Raw genomic sequence first — 23,775 nt, 5'->3', positions numbered from 1 at the left:
TTGCTCAGTTTGCGGTATCCTTCTACTCTTTGCAGCCACAGCCGCCCATTTCCCCTGCAGTGAGCATTAATGCTGCATCTCATCTTATACTTTGAAACTGTACAAATGTATGTATCTCCCTAACTACTTTCAAGTGATGCTCTCTCTCTCTCTCTCACACTCTCTCTCACACACACACACACACACACACACACACACACACACACACACACACACACACACACACACACACACACACACACACACACACACACACACACACACACACACACGTAATGTTGTTACCCAGTAGCCTATGCTTCAGGCAGTAGAGAAAAGTGGCTTGGTTGCACATAATGAAGAACAATTGCCTTTAATACTTTTAAATCAATCAAGTTTATTATGTAAAAGAATGTGACATTATAAAGACATTAGACATTATACGATTATGAGACATGAATTAAAAAACTCCAATATTACACATTCCATTTATATCTATATATTTAATAAGTAACCTGTATACTTTGTTTATAAAGCTGAATGATTTTTGTTCTTGTGAGAACATTCTCAAGAGTATGAAACATAAAACTCACTTTTTTTCACCTGTTGATCAATGTTCATGGCAAGTTTATAATGAAACACATCCATCATGGTCATAATCTTGACAATACATCATATATGCCCCCCCCCCCCCCCCCCCACACACACACACACACACACTGGATTTTCTGTGCAAATTCCATTTTACGGTCTCCAACTAGCGGGTGGAAAACCCTTGACTTTTTACAGGTTTAAAGAATGTTGCACGTTCATCATACACGCTCCAGCCTTTCCCCCCTTCCTCTTCCCCTCACCCGCTCCTCATGCCACACATGTATTTTCCCCAATCCCACAGCAGGTGGAGAAAAGGCTCCAACTGAGGATATCATGATTCATCCAATCATGATGGTCACCTTGATTCTAACACTGAGCATTAACATGTAATGATACCCTGTAGCAGAATCCCAAATTTTAGATTACAATATCTGTATTTGGTAATGAAACAGGACTATTATGTTGTGCAATACTGCTATAGATTAACCAAGTTTAACCAAATTAGTCAATGCAAAAGATCTATACCCAGCCAGTGTAGCAATGTTTGTCGATCCACGGTCGACAATTACATTTGATACTATTTTCTATAGTGATAACTAAAAGTTTAGCAGTGCATTAAGCCTGCCACAGGCATTTTCTTATAATATATTCTAATAACACATCTAATGAGTTTGTTTATTTTAATAAACACTTCTCGCTGGCTCTGACTGCCATTTTGTCACAAATACACGCAAATATTTGTTTAAAAAACAGCTGTTGCTTGTCTACCAAGACATGTGTGTACCTCCAAAATTGAACAGTATTTCCCGTTGTAATCTCAGAGGTTTTATAAAGGAACGAGACTTGTCTGTCTTTCATACTTCTGAACACGCTGTGTGGTTGCCTTAGTCAATACTCCTCTTTTTGTTAGTTTGTGATAATTGTATACTCAAAATTAAGGTAATTTAGTTGACCCAATATAACATCAGAATATAGATGCAGTCCAATGCAACATCATATTTTGCAGTAAATTATATTTAGTATCACATGTAAATGAGAAGCCAGCATTTAAAAAAGGCGCTGCAATATTGTCAGTTAGCTTTTTTCAGTGCCCTGTCCCTTAGTCCTGCAATAAACAAACAAAAAGTTTTTACATTCTAATCACAAAATTCCTCTTAAAACATTTTATTTTATAATACAATGCCCTCGAGCATCAGACATAATTTAGTGTAAACGGAGGAGAAACAGAGTTCCTCTCCCGACAACCACAGATGTGAAGAAACAGCAATACATTTTCTAACACTCGATAAAAATGGGACTTTCTGAATCCAGATTTGACCAGACAGACAGACGTAGATTGATAGATTCCCTGTAGTTTTGCCTCTAGCTTCCAACCGTCAACTCTAGATTCAAAAAGACACATATTCATCCAGGGCAAAGAGGCGCACTAATGCTGAATGCAAATAAAAGACTAGTTGTCACAACAATAAATGCAAAAATCTTCATAAATATGGCAATAAAATCTTTCAAGATGATAAATCCACTTGATTGACATGATTTTCAAAGCATGGATACATGTTCTAGCAACGCTGCAAATGTACCTGCGGCGGTCCTGTCCTTAGATGTTATGGGGCTGAGGATTCAAAAAGCAGACAGGAGTAAGGTTAGGAATGGCCTCCACAAGCACTTTGCACTATAAGATTGTGTTCAATATTGAAGCTTACTGAGCCTATTTAGCAAGGCATTCGTTGTCAAAGGCCACAGGCCAAGAAGGTCTACAAGGGGAGCTTGGCTTTGTAGTTCAGAAAGAGCTCAGAACTTGGGAGGTTGTGCTAGTGTTTTTTTTCAGTCCACCCCTTTCACCTCAAGGTGGCCCAAGAAGACCAAACAAAGCCGCCCTGTCTGAGAGTTCTGCTTTGTTTCTCAGGGTGTATGATATGAACTGTTCTCCAAGTATTCCTGTATTATACTGTAGATTCCAACTATCCACACAACCACCCACAGTTTTCCACGTTTTAAAAAAACCTACAATGCACTCATCAAAAAACGGGCAATTGAATGAACGGTTTTCTGCAGTATTCTGTGATCAAAACATAACACCCTTATATGACCCCGAAATAACAAATACAAAGACTGATTTATCTATCGGACAATTCAAATTCAATAACATTCAGCCTTTCCAGCAGCCAACATTGTTAAAACGTCCTTGCGGAAACAAAGGGTGGCATCTCAGCGGTCCACTCAAAGCTCGTACAGCAACGAGATGGACAGGAACCAGCAGGAGTGGTGAAACGGTGCAATCATAGACTCTTAACGAGGAGTCCATTAACGATCAAAATGAACAATTAGTAGGACGTTACAAATCAGCTCCAGTGACTCAATGTGGACAATTCTTGAATTGTCTCACGATGAGGAGTGGCCACTGTCATGTAAAAAAACAAAAGGTACTGTAACGCTCTCTGACACAATGCTTGTGAATTAGGGCTATACAAATAAACGTGACTCGACTTACTGGCCCAAGTAACTCAAAAGGATGAACAATTACCGACTAGGAAAGGAAAACAATGTTAAAAGACAGAAGAGCAGATAACAGAAACCAGCCGGTCCTCTGGAATAAGAAGGAGGATTGTGTTCACAGTAGCCTGTTCATCCAGATGAAGAAAGAGAGTGAAAGCCTCAATAGCTGGCGGAGATGCTGACTAAGACTGATTGATCTGTTCTACATGATTGAGCTGTTCTACATCCAGCCTGCACATCCAGCCTGCACAGTTCCTCTTCTGATGTGACCTGTGCTCCTTTTCAGGCTTTTTCCAACTGCCATCAATGTCCAGTAGTACTTGTCCTCGACCCTGGGTCCACTAGTAGAAATATGTCCAGTAGTTCCCATTCAGGTCCACTTGTCCGGTGTCCAGTGATGATGCTGAGGAGCGCAGCCGTACCGTCTCCCCCCCCCCCCAAATCTCAAACACTACCTATGTGATCTGATTTGTGCAGAGAAAACCCTCATGCATTCTCAAGTCCTGTGCTGAAGGAGTTCAACCTGCACCTTTGATGGTCTCATGAGGAACTAAAGACTCCGTTTGAGAGTTCTATGCTGCATGCTTTGCTTCAAAAAAGAAAGAAAGAAAAGCTGCTCAGTCTACAAACAAAGTTCCAAGTGGTTGTTTAGCTGAGTGCGAGCATACAGGAGTACGCTAAACTTTAGCATACTCATGTAGCCGCATGGCCGCGGGTCTACATCAGCATTTGAGAGTGAGAGCGCTACGTTGGAGTGGCGTGGGGGGGAGGGGGGCGGGGCGATGCACGGGGTTCATGCTGGAGCAGCCTGACATCATGTCTTCCTGTCACCCAGACACAAAGCACAGACAGCCCAGGGTGCAGGTCTCCATGGCAGCGCCAGCAGGGAGCAGGGGGAGAGAGAGTCTGGCTGTGTGGGGAAGGCCGAGTGTCGGTCCGCCCGCCCGGCTCTCAGACGGAAAACTCTGAGCCGCCGCCGCGCCGGCCCTGAGTCAACAGCAGGAGGCGCCGCAGTCGCAGGCCCGTGAAGGGATTGCACCACAGCAGCGAGGGCGAACCCCCGAACACGGACTTCATGCCCTCCCAGCGCATGCGGCGTTCCCACGTGGGCTTCTCGTTTTTAAGACGTTCAATTTCCTGCAAGACATTCAAACGATATCCTGTGAGTCTGTTCAGTTGACTTCATTAGCAGCAAATATAATATGATTATATTAACCCATTGATACCTGATGCAGCATTTGCGTGTATATCCCTCATTTGTGTGTGTATGCCTTTAAGACCGCGAACTGCGTCTTAAAGGGATACACACACAAATGCTGCATCAGGTATCAATGGGTTAAGAGAGAGAAAAAAAGAGAGCAGGACAGGTAAGAAAACTGAGCGAGCTCAACGAGGACCTCACAAAGTAATATTATAAGACCAGGGACCGTGCTGGAAATAAGTGTTCGCACTTTAGCATATTTTTATCTCTTGGATTGAATGTCTTGTATATCCATAATAAATCAAATAAAAATGAACTAACTGGATAAAAAAAAAAAAATTAAGCGGACATTTATTCTTCCATCTGATTGAAGCTATGTTTCAGAGTGTTGGAACCGACACACTAGTAGGACGCAGTATGAAGATCAGGAAATGGGCCCAGGGTGATGCGTCTGGAGACCCAGCAGTATTAGATCTGTCTGGAGACCCAGCAGTTGGTGAGCCAAACGCAATTAGAAGCCAAAGGGAGCCCTGCAGTATTTGTGTGACTCATCCTGAAGGGAAAATGGGATTTCACTGTCGGGAACTCCATTGGTAATGTTTAAGACGGACAGATGGATGGACAGACAGACACAGATTGTATATCCTATCTATCTATCTATCTATCTATCTATCTATCTATCTATCTATCTATCTATCTATCTATCTATCTATCTATGCATCTATCTATCTATCTATCTAATTGCCAGTGTGGACTGTCTGTCTGTCTGTCTGTCTGTCTGTCTGTTTGTTTGAGCCAGATTTTTTAATTAGCTAATTGCCCTAATTACCTAATGATGATGGGATGTCATCAGTTCAGTGATGATATCATCAGTGATGATGTCATCCGTGATGGATGATGTCATCAGTGATGTCATAGAGCAGGCGAGGCCGCCATGTGCAGTGGTCATCAGTGATGTCATACGAGCAAGTGAGCCTGCACAGTGGGCAAGCTGCCGGGCGGGCGAGGGGGCAAGCGAGGCCGCACAGCGGCCGAGCTGTGTATTCAAGCTGCAGGGCCAGCTTGGCGAGCCCGCGCAGCGGAAACTCACCGTCTCGTCATTGCAGATGGAGTGGAGCTGCGTACCAAACATGACGGCTGTGAAGGTGAGGAAGAGGAGGGCCTCCAGACAGAGGAAGATCAGCAGCAGCACGGACACTCCTGGAGAGAAGTCACTGCACTCTGCTCGTGGGAAAAGAACAAAAAGAAAAGAAGCAGGCTTGAGTTTTTATTTTGCACATAATTGAAATGTCAAATGAAAGAAAGCATGATGCTGGAGGACAGGTGCTAAAGGCTTATGTGTGAGAATTTCCCTGGCTAGATTACAGTCAATCATAACAGTGCACAAGCAAAAATGCATAATACACCGTTTTCAGCCCATAAAGAGCAGCACCTCATCAATTCTCTGCTGCCAGAAGCAGATGCAGGAAATAAATAAAATAAACATTTTGGCTACACTAAAGGCTATGTGCCTTTAATCCATCAAATATGGCAAGAATTTAATTGATTGTTAACATAAATGTACAGTAAATTGTTGGACTCACATCATCAGGTCGTGCGCCACAATAATCGTTTGCCTTCATTCCTAACCACTTTGTATGGCAATAGAGGAATTAGGCCCCATTTATCAAGCAATAAGGTTTTCAAAAAAGCATTTTAATTATATAATTAGTGTATCATCAAATTAAGACAGTTTACAGTCTTCATATTCATAATGAGTCAGCTGTGCCTGTGTCAGTTTATATCAGTGCAAAGTCTGACTCAGGACCCAGAGATGATGAGCCAAGCGGAGATTTAAAAACGTTCTGAAGTTACAAGCTATATCTCAAAAGCTCTCCCACATTCAACATCAGACTAAGGCACAGCTCTGTCTTGAGGTAAACAGGCTTTCTTCACCCTCACTAGGCGAGAACATTGGTTTGCATGGGTTAAAAAGAAAAGAAAAAAATATCTTCCCTATAAAAATGTTTGAAACTCTCCACTTTAGTCTTAACCTCTAGAGGGCAGTGTGAGAGCTGAGAGTTTTTGGAGCGAAATCATTTTATCTTTATTTCCTGGTTAACTTCCACAGGCGGGCGGGCCCACAAGGGAGCAGGCGGAGATCAGTGACAGCTCTGTGGTGATGCTGCAGTACGACTCCCACGACCTGCGCAGAGAGCAGCTGTTCCTTCTACAACAGGACAACCATCTCTCTCCTTTCTCCCTTTTGTGTCACCCTTACTCTGTCGATCTCTCTCTATCTAAAACTCATACAGAGCAGTAGGCTACAACTGTTGTAGCATGTAAGTGTCTGTGTGTGTGTGTGTGTGTGTGTGTGTGTGTGTGCGTGTGTGTGTGAGAGAGAGACAGAGTTATTAGCTATTTTTCACAAATTGGAAGCTCTGCTGTGCTCCTCCTGAGTCCGAAGACATATTACATTAAATTGGCCGTTGCGGGCTGCTGGGTTGGGCTGGGTTGGGAATTTTCAGATATTTTAACGGGCTGGGCGGGGCGGGCTGGCTCCAATGACGGGTTGGGTTGGGGCGGGCCTTAAAAAACCCTGACCCGCGCATCACTACTGCTTACCGTTCCACTGGACTTTAACACAGGTGAAGAAGTGCATGCCACTGAGGCCCAGGGCGTGGGCAGAAATCAAGGATATGTACATCTGCAGAGAGAACATCAGAGAGGAGAAGAAGAGAAATCATTAGAGAAAGTGACAATGAGAAAGCTTTCCTCTCTCATTGCCACAGGTTAGTTTGCCTCGCAGCTACTGTCTTCATCTAGTCCTTCCTTTCATGCTCTTCATAAAAAAATGTAAATCTTTGCTGAGCTGCACTTTTGAAACAACTTGAGTTTTAATTTCCAGGCCATGTAAGGAGGCACTGCTGAGTCCTATATGATAGTTTGATGTTTCAGGCATCAAAAAAGTGCCCGTCAGCATATGAAGTCGTAAAATGAAAAGGTGCTGATGTTGTCAAGAGAGTGAGGGAGAGCTCAGGGAGGGGGATTTCCTATAGGCCTGTCTGTGTGAGCTGTGGCTGCTTTACCATCTCAGTATAGTCTCGCTAGCCAGCCTCTCTTCCCTTCCGTCAGAGAGTCTGGCGCCGCAGGTTTCCATTGTGGGATTGCGAAAAAAATGGTCTGTTTGGGTTAACAAATCATCCTCGTCTTGGGCGGTGCTTAGCGTTAGTGCCCTTGGAAAATAGTTTCGGGGTGGAACTTGTGTCGACGGAACATTTACACAGGAGGAGGAGAGCTCACAGGCATAAAGTCACTGTTAGACAGCAAATGTTCTAAACATATTCTCTTGATATCTTTACAACCATCCACCGAAAGTGCCGAGCAGGCCTTCTTTATTGCACAATCAAAATTTTCTTAAAAACTTGCCATTTTCAGCGTGTAGCAATGAGTTAGCCTGTAGGTTTCTGCCGTTAGCTTTCTACGCTAGCTAGTTAGCATTCGGCGGGAGCATTACAGCGACACACATGGGAGCGGAAGCCGCTCTGACATATGGTCGGAGCCAATGACAGAGCTTGCAAGCGGGGGAGCGGATATCCTGCTGCCACCGAAACAGCTGCTCGAATGGGAGAGCAGCTTTAGAGCAGGGGAGGGCTGATCCCTGTTGCCTGTTTCCACGACGCCAGACTCTCTGACGGAAAGGAAGAGAGGCTGGCTAGCGAGACTACCATCTCAGAGACTTTCACTAACTGGCTGCACACAGCTTCAGACTTTTTCCCCCCACTAGGTTGGTTCACATAACTTAAGTTATGTGAAGTGAATAACTCTAAAACACAGAAAACCCTGTAACACTGTAAAAGTGTATTATTTGTCTCCCCGGTTTGATTTTCCGACAAAATGGCATGTGATTCCCAAGCTGTGTAGCAATGATAACTGTAGCTTTATTGGGGAAAAAAGAAGAAGAAGAAAAATAAAGAAAACAAAAGAAGAAGAAGTCTAATGGCCAGATCTGGATCACCACCAACATTTTATCAACTTGGCTATCAATCCACCAAATTCAATTCAATTTGGCCAGATCATCATTTGACCTGTGAGACATGTTGCTAACAAACACAAAGACGAGGGAAACAAAAGGTTATGCAAAGTTTGTTGTCATTTGTTGGTGGAGGTTACTACAGGCCAGCCAATGCTTTTGCGCTGGTGAGGAACTTTTTGCTGATGTCACAAACTACAATTTGTAGGGCAGGCCATGAATGAGACTTTCACTGGAATGCTGTTCAATATTACATATATATATATATATATACCGGTATATATATATATATATATATATATATATATATGGCTGCTTTACCATCTCAGAGACTTTCACTAACTGGCTGCACACAGCTTCAGAATTCCCCCCCCCCCACTAGGTTGGTTCACATAACTTAAGTTATGTGAAGTGAATAACTCTAAAACACAGAAAACCCTGTAACACTGTATATATATATATATATATATATATATATATATATATATATATATATATATATATATATATATATATATATTACATACAAGTTGCTCAAGCATTCCTGCCATCTCTTCCTCTGCTGGTGCCAATGAGGCAGACAACTTTACAGCCTACTGATCTGCTTTGGGGTTCTAGGAAGTAGACTTGTAAAAAGAAGTCATATTACTGGTTAACCAACCATAAAAACACATGAATAAGTGATCTGAAAGAAAAACCCAATTTGACAGGGCAATAATTTGAGCGGCAATAAAAGCAGTTGACACATCTCCCTTTGGTAATAAATCATGACACTCATCCACTATTTTGCAGCGGTAAATTGAGACAAAACGTGTCGTTTACATCCCGTTTGTCATTATTACTTACAGCAGGTTTCTGTCTTACTTACCGTGAAAAGTACAAAGAATCTCTGGTTCTTCTCTCCCACACAGTTATTCACCCAGGGACAGTGGTGGTCCATCTTGCGGATGCATCGTTTACAAATACTGCAGGCAGGAGAGAGAAGGTGTCCCACATGAGTGAGTTAGTCTCATCTTCACACACACACATCAGGCAGGAGAGAGAAGATGTCCCACATGAGTGAGTTAGTCTCATCTTCACACACACACATCAGGCAGGAGAGAGAAGATGTCCCACATGAGTGAGTTAGTCTCATCTTCACACACACACACATCAGGCAGGAGAGAGAAGGTGTCCCACATGAGTGAGTTAGTCTCATCTTCACACACACACATCAGGCAGGAGAGAGAAGATGTCCCACATGAGTGAGTTAGTCTCATCTTCACACACACACATCAGGCAGGAGAGAGAAGGTGTCCCACATGAGTGAATTAGTCTCATCTTCACACACACACACATTGTGCTGATTCTGCTCACTATACTGCTCTGGTGCAAGTCTGTCAGTGCCACTCTTTTACAACACGCAGAATGTGGGTGTGTCTACACTTTTGTAAACCCGTATTTACGGCAACAGGAGCAGTAGTTGCAGGTGGGGGGAGGAGCCAGCTCCACTGCACTCTCATAGCTTTGTACCCAGGGTTCTTCATACAGACATTACAAGATGAAATTCAATGACTTTCAAGGCAAGCTTGAGCACTATTTTTTCCTTTTCAAGGACACGCAAAGCAAATAATTTATTTTTCGAATATAAATTTGCCCCAAAGGGGGCAGCACATTTGAATGACAGAGCTGGCTAATGTGGCCAGGGAAAGGGAAGAACTGCTACCTGCTCCGGGACCCGATCCCGGAGTGTGCGAGTCAATTCTACTATCTACTACTAGCCTACTACTGGCCTCTGACCTGCAGTGGTGCGCCCTCTCCGGTTTGATGCTGCAGCACTTGGGGCACTTGTAGATGACCTCGCCAGGCTTCAGCTGCAGGCTCTCCATGTACTCCTTGGTCGCGTTGCCTTTAGGAACGGCACCCTGAGGAGGCGATCACAGGGCAAACGTGTTAGTCTAGCGGCTCTCCACACATCGGGCAGAGGGGGCGGAGCAACGACCGGGACAGCAGGGGGACAATGGCCAAGAACAATAGACCCATTTCACGGGGGCCATTTTGTGCCGAAAAGGCAGGATAAACACAGGTGCAAGCAAAACACTAATGAGGGTTTCCAAATTCCAATCATGGAAGTTGGAAACCCTCATTAGTGTTTTGCTTGCACCTGTGTTTACCCTGCCTTTTCGACACAAAATGGCCCCCGTGAAAAGGGTCCATTGGGGAGAAAATCCAGAGAAAAAAAATTAGATTTTTTATTTATTTATAATATATGAGTCACTGGTTGTAGGATTTGTCTGATTGGTTGCAGGGTTCCAACAGATTTTCTAGATTTGTGAAGTAGAACCGGCTGTGAGAATGACAGACGTGTGTGATCGAGACTTTAAGTCAAATAAATAAATAAATACAAGACGTTCAAAGCTTGGATGAGAAGCCTGTTTGCTATCTTACTGCAAAACCAGCGTCTGTGTACTATTTTGGGCTTTTAAGTGGAGCAATCGGAAAGGCTGGGCTGGAAGGCAGCGATTGAGCTGTCATCAGACATGTAGTTCCTCTGAGGAAGCATGAGTCAACGTTGCAGCGGCGCTGGCAATGTTTGACCTAACAACTCACTTTAGTTTAGCCTTTAGTGAATTGAATGAATTCACCACAACTAGTCACAACAATTAGTAACAAACAAGTGCAGAACAGCCTGACACTGTTTTTATTTCCTGTGGTGCGATACACTTGGTTGAGAAAAAAGGCCCAGCAAAATACTGATTGCTTGGAAAGTCCCAAGGCTTAGGAGGATAGTGATACTCAACTTGCGGCCCGGGGGCCAGATGCGGTCCACCATAGGGTGCAGCATGGCCTCTCCAATCATTTTCTAATTCACAATGAAAGCTAACCGAGCTCCAGCTAAAAAAACATGATTAATGTTTGAATATTAACTGGTCCCTGGCCTCCTGTCATTTATAGTGGTATAGTGGTGGTAATAGTGGTATTTATTCCTTTACATTCGTGGACCCGTCTCACTATTTGCTCCACACTCTACTGTAGTTGTACATCCTCTGCTGTGAGAGCATGCAGGGGTTGCAGTTTTGCTAGCCTAAGCCTAGCATGCAGTTTTGCGAGCCTAAGCCTAGCATGCAGTTTTGCGAGCCTAAGCCTAGCATGCAGTTTTGCGAGCACTTTGAAAGTAGTTAAAGCAAGCTGATCGGACAATAAATCATTATCAGCTTTTATGTTTTGTTTTCCAAAATATTATTATTATTATTATTATTAGCCTTTGAAAATCCGCTATCAGTCGACCGCTCTCTTCCTCCCTCCGTCCATCTGCATCTTCAACCTTGCCCTCTCTCTTTCTCTCCTCTTCCTCACCGGGTCGGTCAGCATGGTGCGGAGATGCGCGGCCAGCGCCAGCATAGCCAGGGAGTTGAAGGCGGCCCCGTTCAGCAGCGAGTACCAGAAGTTCTTGCCGGGCAGCAGCATGACGAAGTTCACCACAAACTCGGCGTAGAGCACCAGGAACCACGTCATGCCCGCGCACACCATCCCGCAGCCGTCCTGGATGAACCACAGGGTGCGGGTGCCCGCCGCGTGGCCCGCGTGGGGGCCCGCCACCATCACCCCCGCCTCCACGTCCCCACCGGCCGACAGCAGCGGGTGGTGCTGCTCCATGTCTCGCAGTCGGTGGCCTGAAGACTGCATCCTGCCCTACGGAGAGGGGACGGATTCAAGATTCAGTGCCGTTTTCTCAATGTGGCGGTGAGGATAAAAACAAGGACATGACTTCTTCATATTCAGACATACACTCCCCTTACAAAACCTGTTCCGAGTAGAAAAATGCAAAATGAGGAAGGCACGTTCTATAGAGATCTACAGATGTCACGTGTCAAAAGTCTAAATGAGAGGGGGATGTTTGGATAGGGTGACAGGAAGGCAGAAAGATGGAGAAAGAGAAAATGGAGATCAGGAGAGAGATGGGGAGGCAGGAGGGAGGCAGAGCAATAGAGAGGAAAATAATGGCTGATTTGCGAGCCTTTATATTTGTGCCTCGGTGATTCTGTGCATAAGACCACCCAGACGCTAGATGGCAGTAACAGAAGTAGTTAGTGTTTACATTCTCTGAAAGCCATGTTCTGGAATATTTCATGTTCTGGACTATTTCTCTCCAGGAGTGCAGTTGATTCACTTTAGGGGGGCACGGTGGCGCAGTGGTTGCGCTGTCGCCTCACAGCTAGAAGGTCCTCCTGGGTTCGATTCCTGTCTGGGAGACGCTGCGGACGCTGAGGGTGTGCTCCTCCCATGTCCCCAGTGCCCACTGCCCAGGTGGGCTATCTCGTCGAAAGGGTCTTTCTGTGTGGAGTTTGCATGTTCTCCCCGTGCTCCCTCGGGGTTCCTCCATATATAACCCCCAACTAAAAACATGCAGGTTGGAAGAAGTTGGTCCCCGGGTGCTTCACTGCAGCTGTCCACCGCTCCTGGCCTGAACCATGGAGGAGGACGAGCCAGGATGGGTGTGCATGCCACGGTGTTTGTGACAAATAAAGATGGGGTTTGTCCGTCCGGTTTAATCAGTCGAGCTGAACCCAAAAATGACTTTTCTTTTCTTTTAGTTCAAATACCTGGGTATGCAGTGCACCTATTTAATAATGTATGCAAAAAAGATCACAAAAATCGAATTTCTTTCGTTTTTCACACTTTTTCACATCAAAAGTTCATTTTTCAAGATTCCATTGATAACAGTAATGTACAGTTTGCTGACGTCACCTGGCTAGTACTATCAAATTTCTACCCCATTTCAGCCAATCATATCACGACATGCAGCTGTCAATCAAATCTTCATTTCAGGATAATTTTCTCTCCCAAAAGAAAGAGAAAATGGCGCCTAGTGCCTGTCATCTGGCAGAATTCCTATCCCATAAACTAACTACTAACTTGGCCAATTGTTAGAAACATGAACAAAAAACAAAAACTATAATCTCTAAGAATGCAAAGAAATGTAACTGGCTCGTTAAAACACGCATTCCAGGAATATTATTTACATTTATAACGATAATGGCGCGCGCCTCCGAGCCTGACAGCCTCCCTGGCTGTCAGAGGTCGTCTCTCTGAGATTCCAGGCGGGCGGGCAGCACCTATGCATCGGATTGTCCGCTCGCTCCGCACGAAGCAGCCTGGCTGCCTGGTACTCCGCAGATCCCACTCGTGTAGCACGACAACACGCTGAATCCCACCCGATTTGGGGGTGGAACACGCCAGGATTGGCCGATGCCAAAGCCAGTCGACAGAATTGTCAAATCAAATCATCGACACCGTATATGGTCCGCCTCTCAATTTGTTTTCAGTCTGAAACGGACTCAGATGCACGTGACGAATGGGTTCACCTCGACTTTAATCTTAACAATCTTATAATTTGGGGATGAGGTGTCATACAAAATGAACATATTTGTGAACCTCCTCAGCTACTCCTCGATCCACTCCATGTTGTCTTTGCTATCGAAGGGGGCTAACCAGTTAGCCTTCAAGCAGGAGGAAAGACCAAGTGATCCTTTATTTATCCCCGTGGGGAAATTCATCCTCTGCATTTGACCCATCCTCTACTAGGAACCTTCCTAGAACTAGGAGCAGTGGGCAGCCGCAGTGCAGCGCCCGGGGACCAACTCCAGTTCTTTTTCCAGTGCCTTGGGTCAGGAGCACTGACAGGAGTATTAACCCTGACATACATGTCTTTGATGGTGGGAGCCGGAAAGCAGAGCACCCGGAGAAAACCCACACAAACACGGGGAGAACATGCAAACTCCACACAGATCGAACCCGGGACCTTCTTGCTGTGAGGCAACAGTGCTACCCACTGAGCCACCGTGCCAAAGCGACTGATGTGGGCCAATCGCAGTTCTTGCGGTCTTGCAGGCGGTTACAAAAAAAATGATGTATCAAACCTACAAGCGTGAGTCAACCTCAGAATCATCTCCTCAGGTTTAGGGCCCTTTCAGCCTCATCTTGGTTTTATTATAAGAGCCATGAAGTCAGTGTCAGGGCCCTTCCTTCATGTCAAGGGCACGACAGAACATTGGGGGCCAACCTGAGACACGATGTCCGCTGCTTCAAGAGAAATCAATGGCTGCCCTAGAGTCCCTTTAGGAACCTGATCCTGTGTGTGAGAAATACAGCCTATTAATAATCTACTGTAGCCCCACTTACCTCTTGCTGGCAGGTTTGCATGCTGACCCCCTGGGCTAAAGTCAACCAATCAAAGAACAGAGAAGTTCCAAAATACACTTCCTTATCAACAAAGCGGGATTTCAAGGTGCTAGCAATTTTGTGACTGCAAACCAAAATAGATTGCAAATTTGCAACACGAGGAATAAGATCTCAGAGTGGAAATTTCAATCTGTCATTGCACACATTATTTATGTGCAGTTATCACTGAAATGGGATTTTTTTTTTGCCCTATGTTTTTCTTGCATCAGAGCAAAAACAAACAACAAAAAACAACTACTGACTACAGAACCGAATCAACCTAGGTAGCAGTTAGGCCCTAGCATGCATTTAGTCCAGGTCCAGATGAATGTCTATGTGAGATCCGTATTTGTCTTAACCACTGAAAGAAAACGTCTTCTCTAGGTGCTAGAGAAGCTGCCAAACCACCCGAAAGAATTCCGGGTGTATCTGTTTCATTCACGTGGAATGCTGTCTCAGAGGCTTCCCTTCCTTGACAAGGAGAGGAGACTTGTGTGGAAACACATACTGTAGAGATGATCGATGTGGCGGTGCACAGTGTGGTGGTGCACACCCAGCGTAACATGTGGTGGTGCACAGTGTGGTGGTGCACACCCAGCGTAACGTCACTGCTGCGGTGCACGGACCGCTGAGAACGCCGCGTGAACATGAAGTGAAGAAACGCACGTGATACTAAACAAAATGTGATCACGCATCGACATACAGTATATAGTGCTAAGTTACGTCAACAGCTATAAAAGAAAGTTGTCGTTTTCATTACACACAACAAAATTCCATGACTTTTCATAAACTTAAAAGGATTTTGTTCAGGCCTGGAAAACGATATTTTGAAATTCAATGACTTTTCCAGGTTTTCCATGACCGTGGGAACCCTGAATGATGAAGCAGAAAGAAGAAATTCTCCTTCAAGACTGGTGTTGGCCATGCTTTCACACCTGACCAACCACTTCTATCGTTACTGAACTAAAGAACTGACTCCAGTTGTTAGGTGGGGGCTACTTATTGCATTTTTTTGACAGCACGGTGGCTCAGTGGTTAGCACTGTTGCCTCACAGCAAGAAGGTCCCAGGTTCGAACCCCGGTCCGTCCCAGGTCCTTTCTGTGTGGAGTGTGCATGTTCTCCCCGTGTTCGTGTGGGTTTTCTCCGGGTGCTCCGGTTTCCTCCCACCATCAAAGACATGTATGTCAGGGTTAATACTCCGGTCAGTGCCCCTGACCAAGCTACTGGCAAAAGAACTGGAGTTGGTCCCCGGGCGCTGCACTGCGGCTGCCCACTGCTCCTAGTTCTAGGAAGGTTCCTAGTAGAGGATGGGTCAAATGCAGAAGATGAATTTCCCCCATGGGGATGAATAAAGGATAACTTAACTTAACTTATTTAATGTGGTTTTCCGGTAGACTCCTTCATAGAACACTTTGAAGCAGACGACTGCTACTTTTTGCCAGCCGTTTAAATCGAATGAGACATTTGCATTAAGTCTGAGACAGCCTGGTGCTGCGCAGAGCTGAGCTGTCAGTTTAGCTGACTGGCCACTGGCCAGCCAAACACCATACTGCTGTTTGTTTCTGCTTGCATCCAAAAAAGGATATTTAGAAACTTTGCATGTTAATGGGGGCATGTTGGAATAGCTTGCTTGTGTGGGACAAAAAAAAGCAAAGGCCAACAGACTATTGCTGCCCTGCACAACCAGAAGCAGCAGAGATGGAGGCATGACGGCCAAGAACACAGGGGGGCCTATTCTGCTGAGAAGCTCTGTTCAGGGAACGCAGGGATTTGAAGGGAATGGGTAATGGACGCATTTAAATACATTAGGAAAATATAGGCTAACTGATGTGTGTCATTATCACGTACATCTGACAACAATATGCCTGCCCCATGAACTTACTGTAGGATGCTGGTTTATAACATTTAATATCTTGATACTAAACCCTGAAGATAACAAAGAGAGATTTAGAACAAACAATTTTATATTAGTCTTAGCAGCGATGCACCGATATGAAAATGTTGCCCGGTATGAGGAGTCACTTTAAAAAATGAGCTAGTGTAGTGCCCGTTCACCCCACAGAGTGCTGTTACAGCCAGAACACGCCATACGCCGAAGCTACGCAGCGCGAAGGCAAAGGCAGTTTCATTTCGGCGTCCTTGTTAACAGGCGAGTCCTTGTCACACCGGGCCCACGCCGAAGCCACGCCGAAGCTATGCTGCGCGGCACGCGTGTTCTATTTTCCAAGAGTTTCAGAAATAAAATGATCCCTGCTATGCTATGCACAGTAACACCCCCCCCCTTCCAAGAAAGGACATCTTGACCTATGCTAGAAATCAATGTAACCCGCGAGCATCTTGTTAGAATGGCATCGCCGTGCATGAGAAACGCTCACACTGCCAACAAGCATTTTTGCTCAACAAAGTGCCAATGACGCACAACGAATTTCCCTTCACTGTGTCCACTGTCTGTCAAAGACAATTAACCCATTGATACCTGATGCAGCATTTGCGTGTATATCCCTTATTTGTGTGTGTATCCCTTTAAGACCGCGAACCGCGTCACACGGTTCGCGGTCTTAAAGGGATACACACACAAATGCTGCATCAGGTATCAATGGGTTAATAAACAAACCGTCAACATGTCGAGGGTTATTAGGGTATATATAGTTTTGCTTCTGTGACCTGACCAGTGAGCACACATCAGCCAAGTGCTACTCTCTAGGGCTTTGTGAGTATGTGCCGAGGGGTGTATCCGTCTAGTCACAAACACTGTTATTTAACTCACACCACTGCTTTTGGATGGCATGTTGTTAAAAATCAAGCTCCACTATATTGTAGGGCTGAGAGTGGCCCTGGACACTTTAAAGGCCTATTGATTTTTCTACGGCCAGTGAAAAGAAGGTCTATTAAAGCCATGCCAGCTGCTTGGCCACCCGGCGACACAAGGGCCAACCATTCTCTCTCTCTCTCTCCCCCTCTCTCTGTCCCTCCCCCCTCTTTCTTTCTCTCTCTCTCTCTCTCTCTCAACCAGCCCACACACCTCAATGTCATCCCGCATAGATCACTTTGCAGGGTCACTTTCTTGCCAAGTCATCATATGATAGCCTAGTGAGAGCTGGTGTCTCTACTGTCTACAAGGATTAGATGGGGAAAAAATAGCTACGTTAAAAAAATATTGCTGAGAGAAATGGGTTTCGATTGACTAAGTGGTTTTGTTTTATTTTCAGTGTCACACACATTCAATAGCTGAATAATAGCCAAATGGCCTATCTAATGTCACTCTCCCTGAAAACATGAAGCACCAAAAATAAAACCCACCCTTGGCTGAGACTGTTGACACACAACTAAATAAATCGTGAAGGAATCTAATGGCTAAAAAACATTAGAATAAATAGAAAGGTCTGTTATGTATAAACACTGTTAGCCTGTAAGAGAATGTTAAAATATTCAACTCATTCCATCTGCAACCAAATGAAGACATTTGCATGAAGGAGTATGAGTGAGTAATCCAGTTCAAAACCTCGACAAACATGTTCAGAATTTCAAACGGCTATCTGTCATGACTACTAATCCTGAAAATCATTTAATGAGCCATTGCTACACTCAGGCTATTCTGCAACTCTTCCCAATATTGCATCTGAACCTTTGATGGTTTATTTTCCCTTGTTGTGTGAAGGATGTCAGCTCTGAGCCGCCTTCCTCTGAGATTATTTACATTCATATGTTTTGGGGTTTTGTAAATATGTTGCCAGCAATCAGTATTGTTGCTGCTGTCTTTTTTCTGGACTAGCAATAAAAGAAAATACAACCATGGCCTGTGTGTTCACGGTACACAGACTGTTCAATCAAACTGACAAAATGTTTATGAAGAGATTGGTCCATATTCAGCTGTAAAGTAACCTACCTAATTTGCTCCCTCCTCACAATAACATGCTGTGACGTGTAGCACCTCCTGGGCCAACATTCAGGACGCACCAGATGTGTAGACTAGCATGTAGGCTGTATACCTGGAGAGAGGGGTAAAAAAAAACACATATATGTGTTTTGGGCTATAAGGAGGTACTAAATATGCCACTGAAAATGACCAGAAACCTACTAGTTACAACACATTAGCACAGTGGTACAATGTGTTCTTCCTGGATGAATGTGGTATCCAAGATGTTGCAAAGTGGCCTGTTTCACTCTCAGATAACAGATAACAGCCATTCTGCCGGCTGGCTATTCATAGCAACCCTGTGATGCTGCGTGGATTTCCTGCTAATAATAAAATGCAATACAACAATCGCAGCGTTTTCCTTTTCTCTAGTCTAGGTGGTATAGGCACAGCGACTGTGTTTTGGTCATCTGAATGTAGGTCTTAAAGTCTAAAAAAAATCGACTATTATTACACTTAGTTTAGACTCTAAACTAAGTGTAATAATAGTAGAATTTTACTGATGCACAACGATTAATGATATATTATCAACAACACAATCAAATACCCCTCATCCTTCCTTTCCCTGGCATCAGTTCGGAGCTGGAGGTTAGGAGTTGTGACGTCAAAGGAGGCTTGCTCCTTTCCAAAGCTAAACCCAGCAGCACACTAGCGGTGCTGCTAACATGACCTAACGCTAGTAGTAGGTAGTAGTAGTAGGAATCTCCCAGTGTGAGTGTACTACTAGCTGCAGTCAGCCTCCGATTACCGAGGTGCGACTGTTTCTTCTATCGGTTCGTCTATAGTTTTTATAATGTCGTCACCAACCTCATTCATTCATATCACTAATGTAAATAACGTTATTATTGCTGTTGTTAAAAAACGTAAATAGTAACCCATCATCACTCAATAAAGGCAAAGCTAAGGGCACCAAGCTAACTTATCGTTAGTTTGTCCCTTGCTCGCTAACATCATCTGTAAATAGGCTATCTCTGAGGTCGTGACTAAAACAGAGGAGTTGAAACACAGACAGAACAGCTAAAGCCGAAGCTGCCTGTAATCTCGCTTGCTATGAACGCAGGCTAAACGTCGTTAGCTAGTAGCGTTTAACACGTTCACAGTGAATGCAAGCGATTTGACGCAAAAGCAGGGCTCCCCAACTGCCAGCTTACTGGCTTACCTTAATATCCCTTGTTTGTTTCGTTAAGAACACATTCGCGATACATGTTGGTGTCCTATACGAGCTAAATTCCAGCTCAGACGTTGCCTATATTATCCACCTCCATGTCCCCAACAGCAGCACATCTCTCTCTTCACAACAGATTGATGACAGAGAGCTTCCGGATTCTCCTCGCGATAGGCGTCCAGAATCTCGCTCGTGAAGTCTCTCGGTTGTGGGATATGTGGTTGAACAGCGCCATCCCGTGGATTGAGATAAACGTGCAGCTACAAAAAGAAAAAGAAAAAGGAAGAACAGCGCCATCCCTAGGATTGAAATAAACGTGCAACTACAAAAGAAAAAGAGAGAGGGAGGGGGTCTGACTTGACTTTGTAACAGTAACAGTTTACTACATGCTGCCACTCCGACGTGCTGCCACTCCGACCCAACGCCAAACCTAACCTCCCCCCATGCCTAAACCTAACCTCCCCCAGACCCTAACCCAAAACCTAACCTCTCCCACCCCCACGCCTAAACCTAAGGTCGGCATTGCGGCTTCTAAGGTGAACGACCGCCAGTCCGAATAATGGAAGTTAACGTTCGGAGTGGCAGGGCGTCGGAAAGGCAGAGGAACCCCCCCAAGGTCCTACGAACCAGTAAAAATAAGTTAACAGCTTAAAATAACCTTACATTTGCATGAATTCACCCCTTGCAAAATCCCCTTAAAGTTAATTAATTGACTCCTTACTTTCTAATTCAATGTAAAATTTAGGGAGTTAAGAACTTTCCATTAATAACTCATTAATACCACTTGAAACCATGTATAACAGGCATGGAAAAAATATCCCTTAAAGAGCATGGTGCAGGTTAAAAAAAAATCTGAATTTACATTTTGGGCTCATGATTAAAGTGAAAATACTCCAAAAAGACAAAGATCCCCCCACAGCCCCCCAGGGTATAAATATGGAGGAAAAGGTGGGATTTTATAAATGGGCGTGTGACATAACAACAGGAGTGACATCACAAGAGGAGAATGTTCTGCTGGGGCTGACACAGGGATGCAAAGTCATGGAGAGTGAAAAAAGGTGACAGATACCAGGGCAGACGTAAAACCGCTCAGAAATCCTCATATTTTGGGCTGAAAAATGTGACTGTCACAAGTGGTAGTTCCATGAAATGGACCAGTGCCCCCTGCTGGTTACAAAAACTAGTCTAAACGCAGCTATGTGTGATTGAAAAAAAAGTATTTCCCCCAAATCCCATTGCTATATATACCCCTTTCACATATTAATGCAATGTGGTCTCCAACCTGCACTATGCTCTTTAAAGGAACACTACCTACCAAAACCGATGATACAATAACCTTAATTTTTTTTAACTACGTTACGTAATGGACCTTTCAGGGCTGAATGAAGGGGTTTGGCTTCGTAGGCCTTTGTGCAGAGTTTCCCAGCAGAGAGCAGCAGGCGCCTCCTAGTGACGGCCACATGCCGTGCCGTGCCGTGCCTTCCCAGGAGGGGATTATAAACCCGGGCTAAAGCAGCTTGACCCTCCCCTGCCCCGTCGCTGCAGCTGCGTAGCGACGGCTCACCCCTTCACTTCTGTCCTCTCCTGTTCTGGAACACAGCCAATATCAGCAGTCTGCTTTAGAGAGAGCGAGAGAGAGAAATACCCAGCCAGCAATCCTCTAAAGCAGCTTAAAGGCCTTTCCACTTCCAGAACCACTCGCCTCTCATCTCTCTCTCTCTCTCTCTCTCTCTCTCTCTCTCTCTCTCTCTCTCTCTCTCTCTCTCTCTCTCTCTCTCTCTCTGTCTCTCTCTGTCTCTCCATCTCTCTCTCTCCATCTCTCTCTCTCTCTCCATTATGGCAAGCTGAACATCTGACCACAGGAGCAGCCGAAGTGGCCCATGCAAACCGTCTCCTGCATCCAGTCACGGGCTCTCCCCTCTTCCGCAAAAAGACATGCCCCAAAACATGCATCAGAAGGAGCATTAGAGATTGTGAATAGCCACCAAGATGAGCAGCGCTATCTGATTGTTTTTGTCCCTCTATTCTATTCTATTCTTCCAAGCTTTGTCTGTGGGAAGCCCACAGTCGCAGACTTTGAAAACCCCTGTTAGATATAACCAGGATTCTTGTATCTGATTAAATAATGAATAATGCTAAGTGCTAAGTTTTTTATTTATTTTGACAGCCTGGCTTTTTGGGTGAAATGAAGTGAAGCAAAGTGGGAGAGCAGCGGGGTTTGGAGGCAAGTCTGTGATGTGACTGGTACTGTATGGTCCCCAGGTCAGTGTGTGCTGTCTGTGGTGTGACTGGTACTGTATGGTCCCCAGGTCAGTGTGTGCTGTCTGTGATGTGACTGGTACTGTATGGTCCTCAGGTCAGTGTGTGCTGTCTGTGATGTGACTGGTACTGTGTGGTCCTCAGGTCAGTGTGTGCTGTCTGTGGTGTGACTGGTACTGTATGGTCCTCAGGTCAGTGTGTGCTGTCTGTGATGTGACTGGTACTGTATGGTCCCCAGGTCAGTGTGTGCTGTCTGTGATGTGACTGGTACTGTATGGTCCCCAGGTCAGTGTGTGCTGTCTGTGATGTGACTGGTACTGTATGGTCCCCAGGTCAGTGTGTGCTGTCTGTGATGTGACTGGTACTGTGTGGTCCTCAGGTCAGTGTGTGCTGTCTGTGATGTGACTGGTACTGTGTGGTCCCCAGGTCAGTGTGTGCTGTCTGTGGTGTGACTGGTACTGTATGGTCCTCAGGTCAGTGTGTGCTGTCTGTGATGTGACTGGTACTGTATGGTCCTCAGGTCAGTGTGTGCTGTCTGTGATGTGACTGGTACTGTGTGGTCCCCAGGTCAGTGTGTGCTGTCTGTGATGTGACTGGTACTGTGTGGTCCTCAGGTCAGTGTGTGCTGTCTGTGATGTGACTGGTACTGTATGGTCCCCAGGTCAGTGTGTGCTGTCTGTGATGTGACTGGTACTGTATGGTCCTCAGGTCAGGTCAGTGTGTGCTGCTGCAGGAACAAAAGGATCTTTCCTCAGATGTGGAGCTTGGCTTACATCAAAGGGGATGAAAGAGGGAGAGAGGGAAATAAAGCAAAAGAAAAAAAGAAAGAAAGAAAGAAAGAAAGAAAGAAAGAAAGAAAGAAAGAAAGAAAGAAAGAAAGAAAGAAAGAAAGAAAGAAAGACAGAAAGAGACAAATGAGAGAAAGGGAGAAAGAGAGATGAGAGTAGGAAAGAGGTGGAGAGAGGAGGGGGCATCACATGGCAATGTCAAGAGTCGTTATCACACAAATGGGTCTGTTAATAGAGATGTAGTATCATTATTATTATTATTATTACTGTATTATTATTATTGTCATTTGGCCTGGGAAAGCCAGGCTAGTCTCCCAGATATGTTGTTATGGGCGTTTAAAAAGTCTGTCAGCAGCTCCTCGCCTATTAACACCTCTGCAATTCTCTCCGGTCTGACTGGTGTGAGGCTGTGAGCCACTGCTGGCATTATGTCACATGGCATAAGTCTATTAGTAGCAGTATAATGAAATATGATATGATAATATATATATATTAATATGCTAATATAATAATGACATTACATTACATTATATTACTGTCTGTTTCTTTGACATTTGTGTGTAAGAAGGCTGCACGATCACTTTTGGAGTGAGAGAGAGGAAGAGGGAGAGACATGACTTATTTCTTGTTTATAATGAATAAAGATGATGTAAAACTGTGTGTATTATTTAATGCTTCAGGAACTAACTATTAATAGTAATACTTTAACATCTTTCCTCTCTGCAGACTAATGGTATTTTATGTAAACTGTCTCCACCCTGTGCAGAGCTGCTGAGTGCAGCAGTGCGTGGAGGCCACCTGAAATGCAAACAACTGGGCAGACGTGTCTTGTTTAAATGCTGCCACCTGGCAGCAATTAACCAATAGTAACAGAAGAGTGAGAGAGGGAGGGAGAGAGAGAGAGAGAGAGAGAGGGTGGGAGAGAGAGAGAGAGTTAGAGTTGGGAGCAGTGCATGATGGGAGCATATAGGATGATGGGGATTGATTTAGTTAATCTATATTCTTCTTAAGCAGGAAGTCCCAATTACATTAATACAAATCTCTCCACCAATAAGCTGTGATGTCACTCACATGTGACATTATCATAAATATAGCTACAACCAGAGCCGTATAATAGAAGAGTTCCGACATCTCCATTCACTCCAATGGACCAGTTTTTTTCC

At 44.7% G+C, this 23,775-nt stretch overlaps 1 protein-coding gene across 3 annotated transcripts; it reads right to left on the bottom strand.

The window, feature by feature from the left end:
- Nucleotides 1–677: 677 nt before the first annotated feature.
- zdhhc7 (zDHHC palmitoyltransferase 7) lies at nt 678–19,696 on the bottom strand. Of its 3 annotated transcripts, none has more exons than XM_083650549.1 (8): nt 19,560–19,696; nt 18,371–18,473; nt 11,619–11,954; nt 10,062–10,186; nt 9,151–9,247; nt 6,875–6,956; nt 5,361–5,491; nt 678–4,206 (listed from the first exon to the last, which is right to left on the bottom strand). In XM_083650549.1, the coding sequence occupies exons 3-8, from the start codon at nt 11,946–11,948 to the stop codon at nt 4,021–4,023; spliced, it is 951 nt and encodes a 316-aa protein (XP_083506675.1). In that variant the 5' UTR covers nt 11,949–11,954; nt 18,371–18,473; nt 19,560–19,696; the 3' UTR covers nt 678–4,020. The 3 variants fall into 3 exon arrangements, with proteins under 3 accessions (XP_083506675.1, XP_083506677.1, XP_083506676.1); XM_083650551.1 differs by having other exon boundaries at nt 678–2,185; XM_083650550.1 differs by having other exon boundaries at nt 11,619–11,949.
- Between the last annotated feature and the right edge of the window lie 4,079 nt (nt 19,697–23,775).

Source organism: Poromitra crassiceps, assembly GCF_964638095.1.
Source record: "Poromitra crassiceps genome assembly, chromosome: 14".
Lineage (NCBI taxonomy): Eukaryota > Metazoa > Chordata > Actinopteri > Beryciformes > Melamphaidae > Poromitra > Poromitra crassiceps.
Note: the sequence above shows the minus strand (reverse complement) of the source record. Positions and strands in the feature narration are given on the sequence as shown.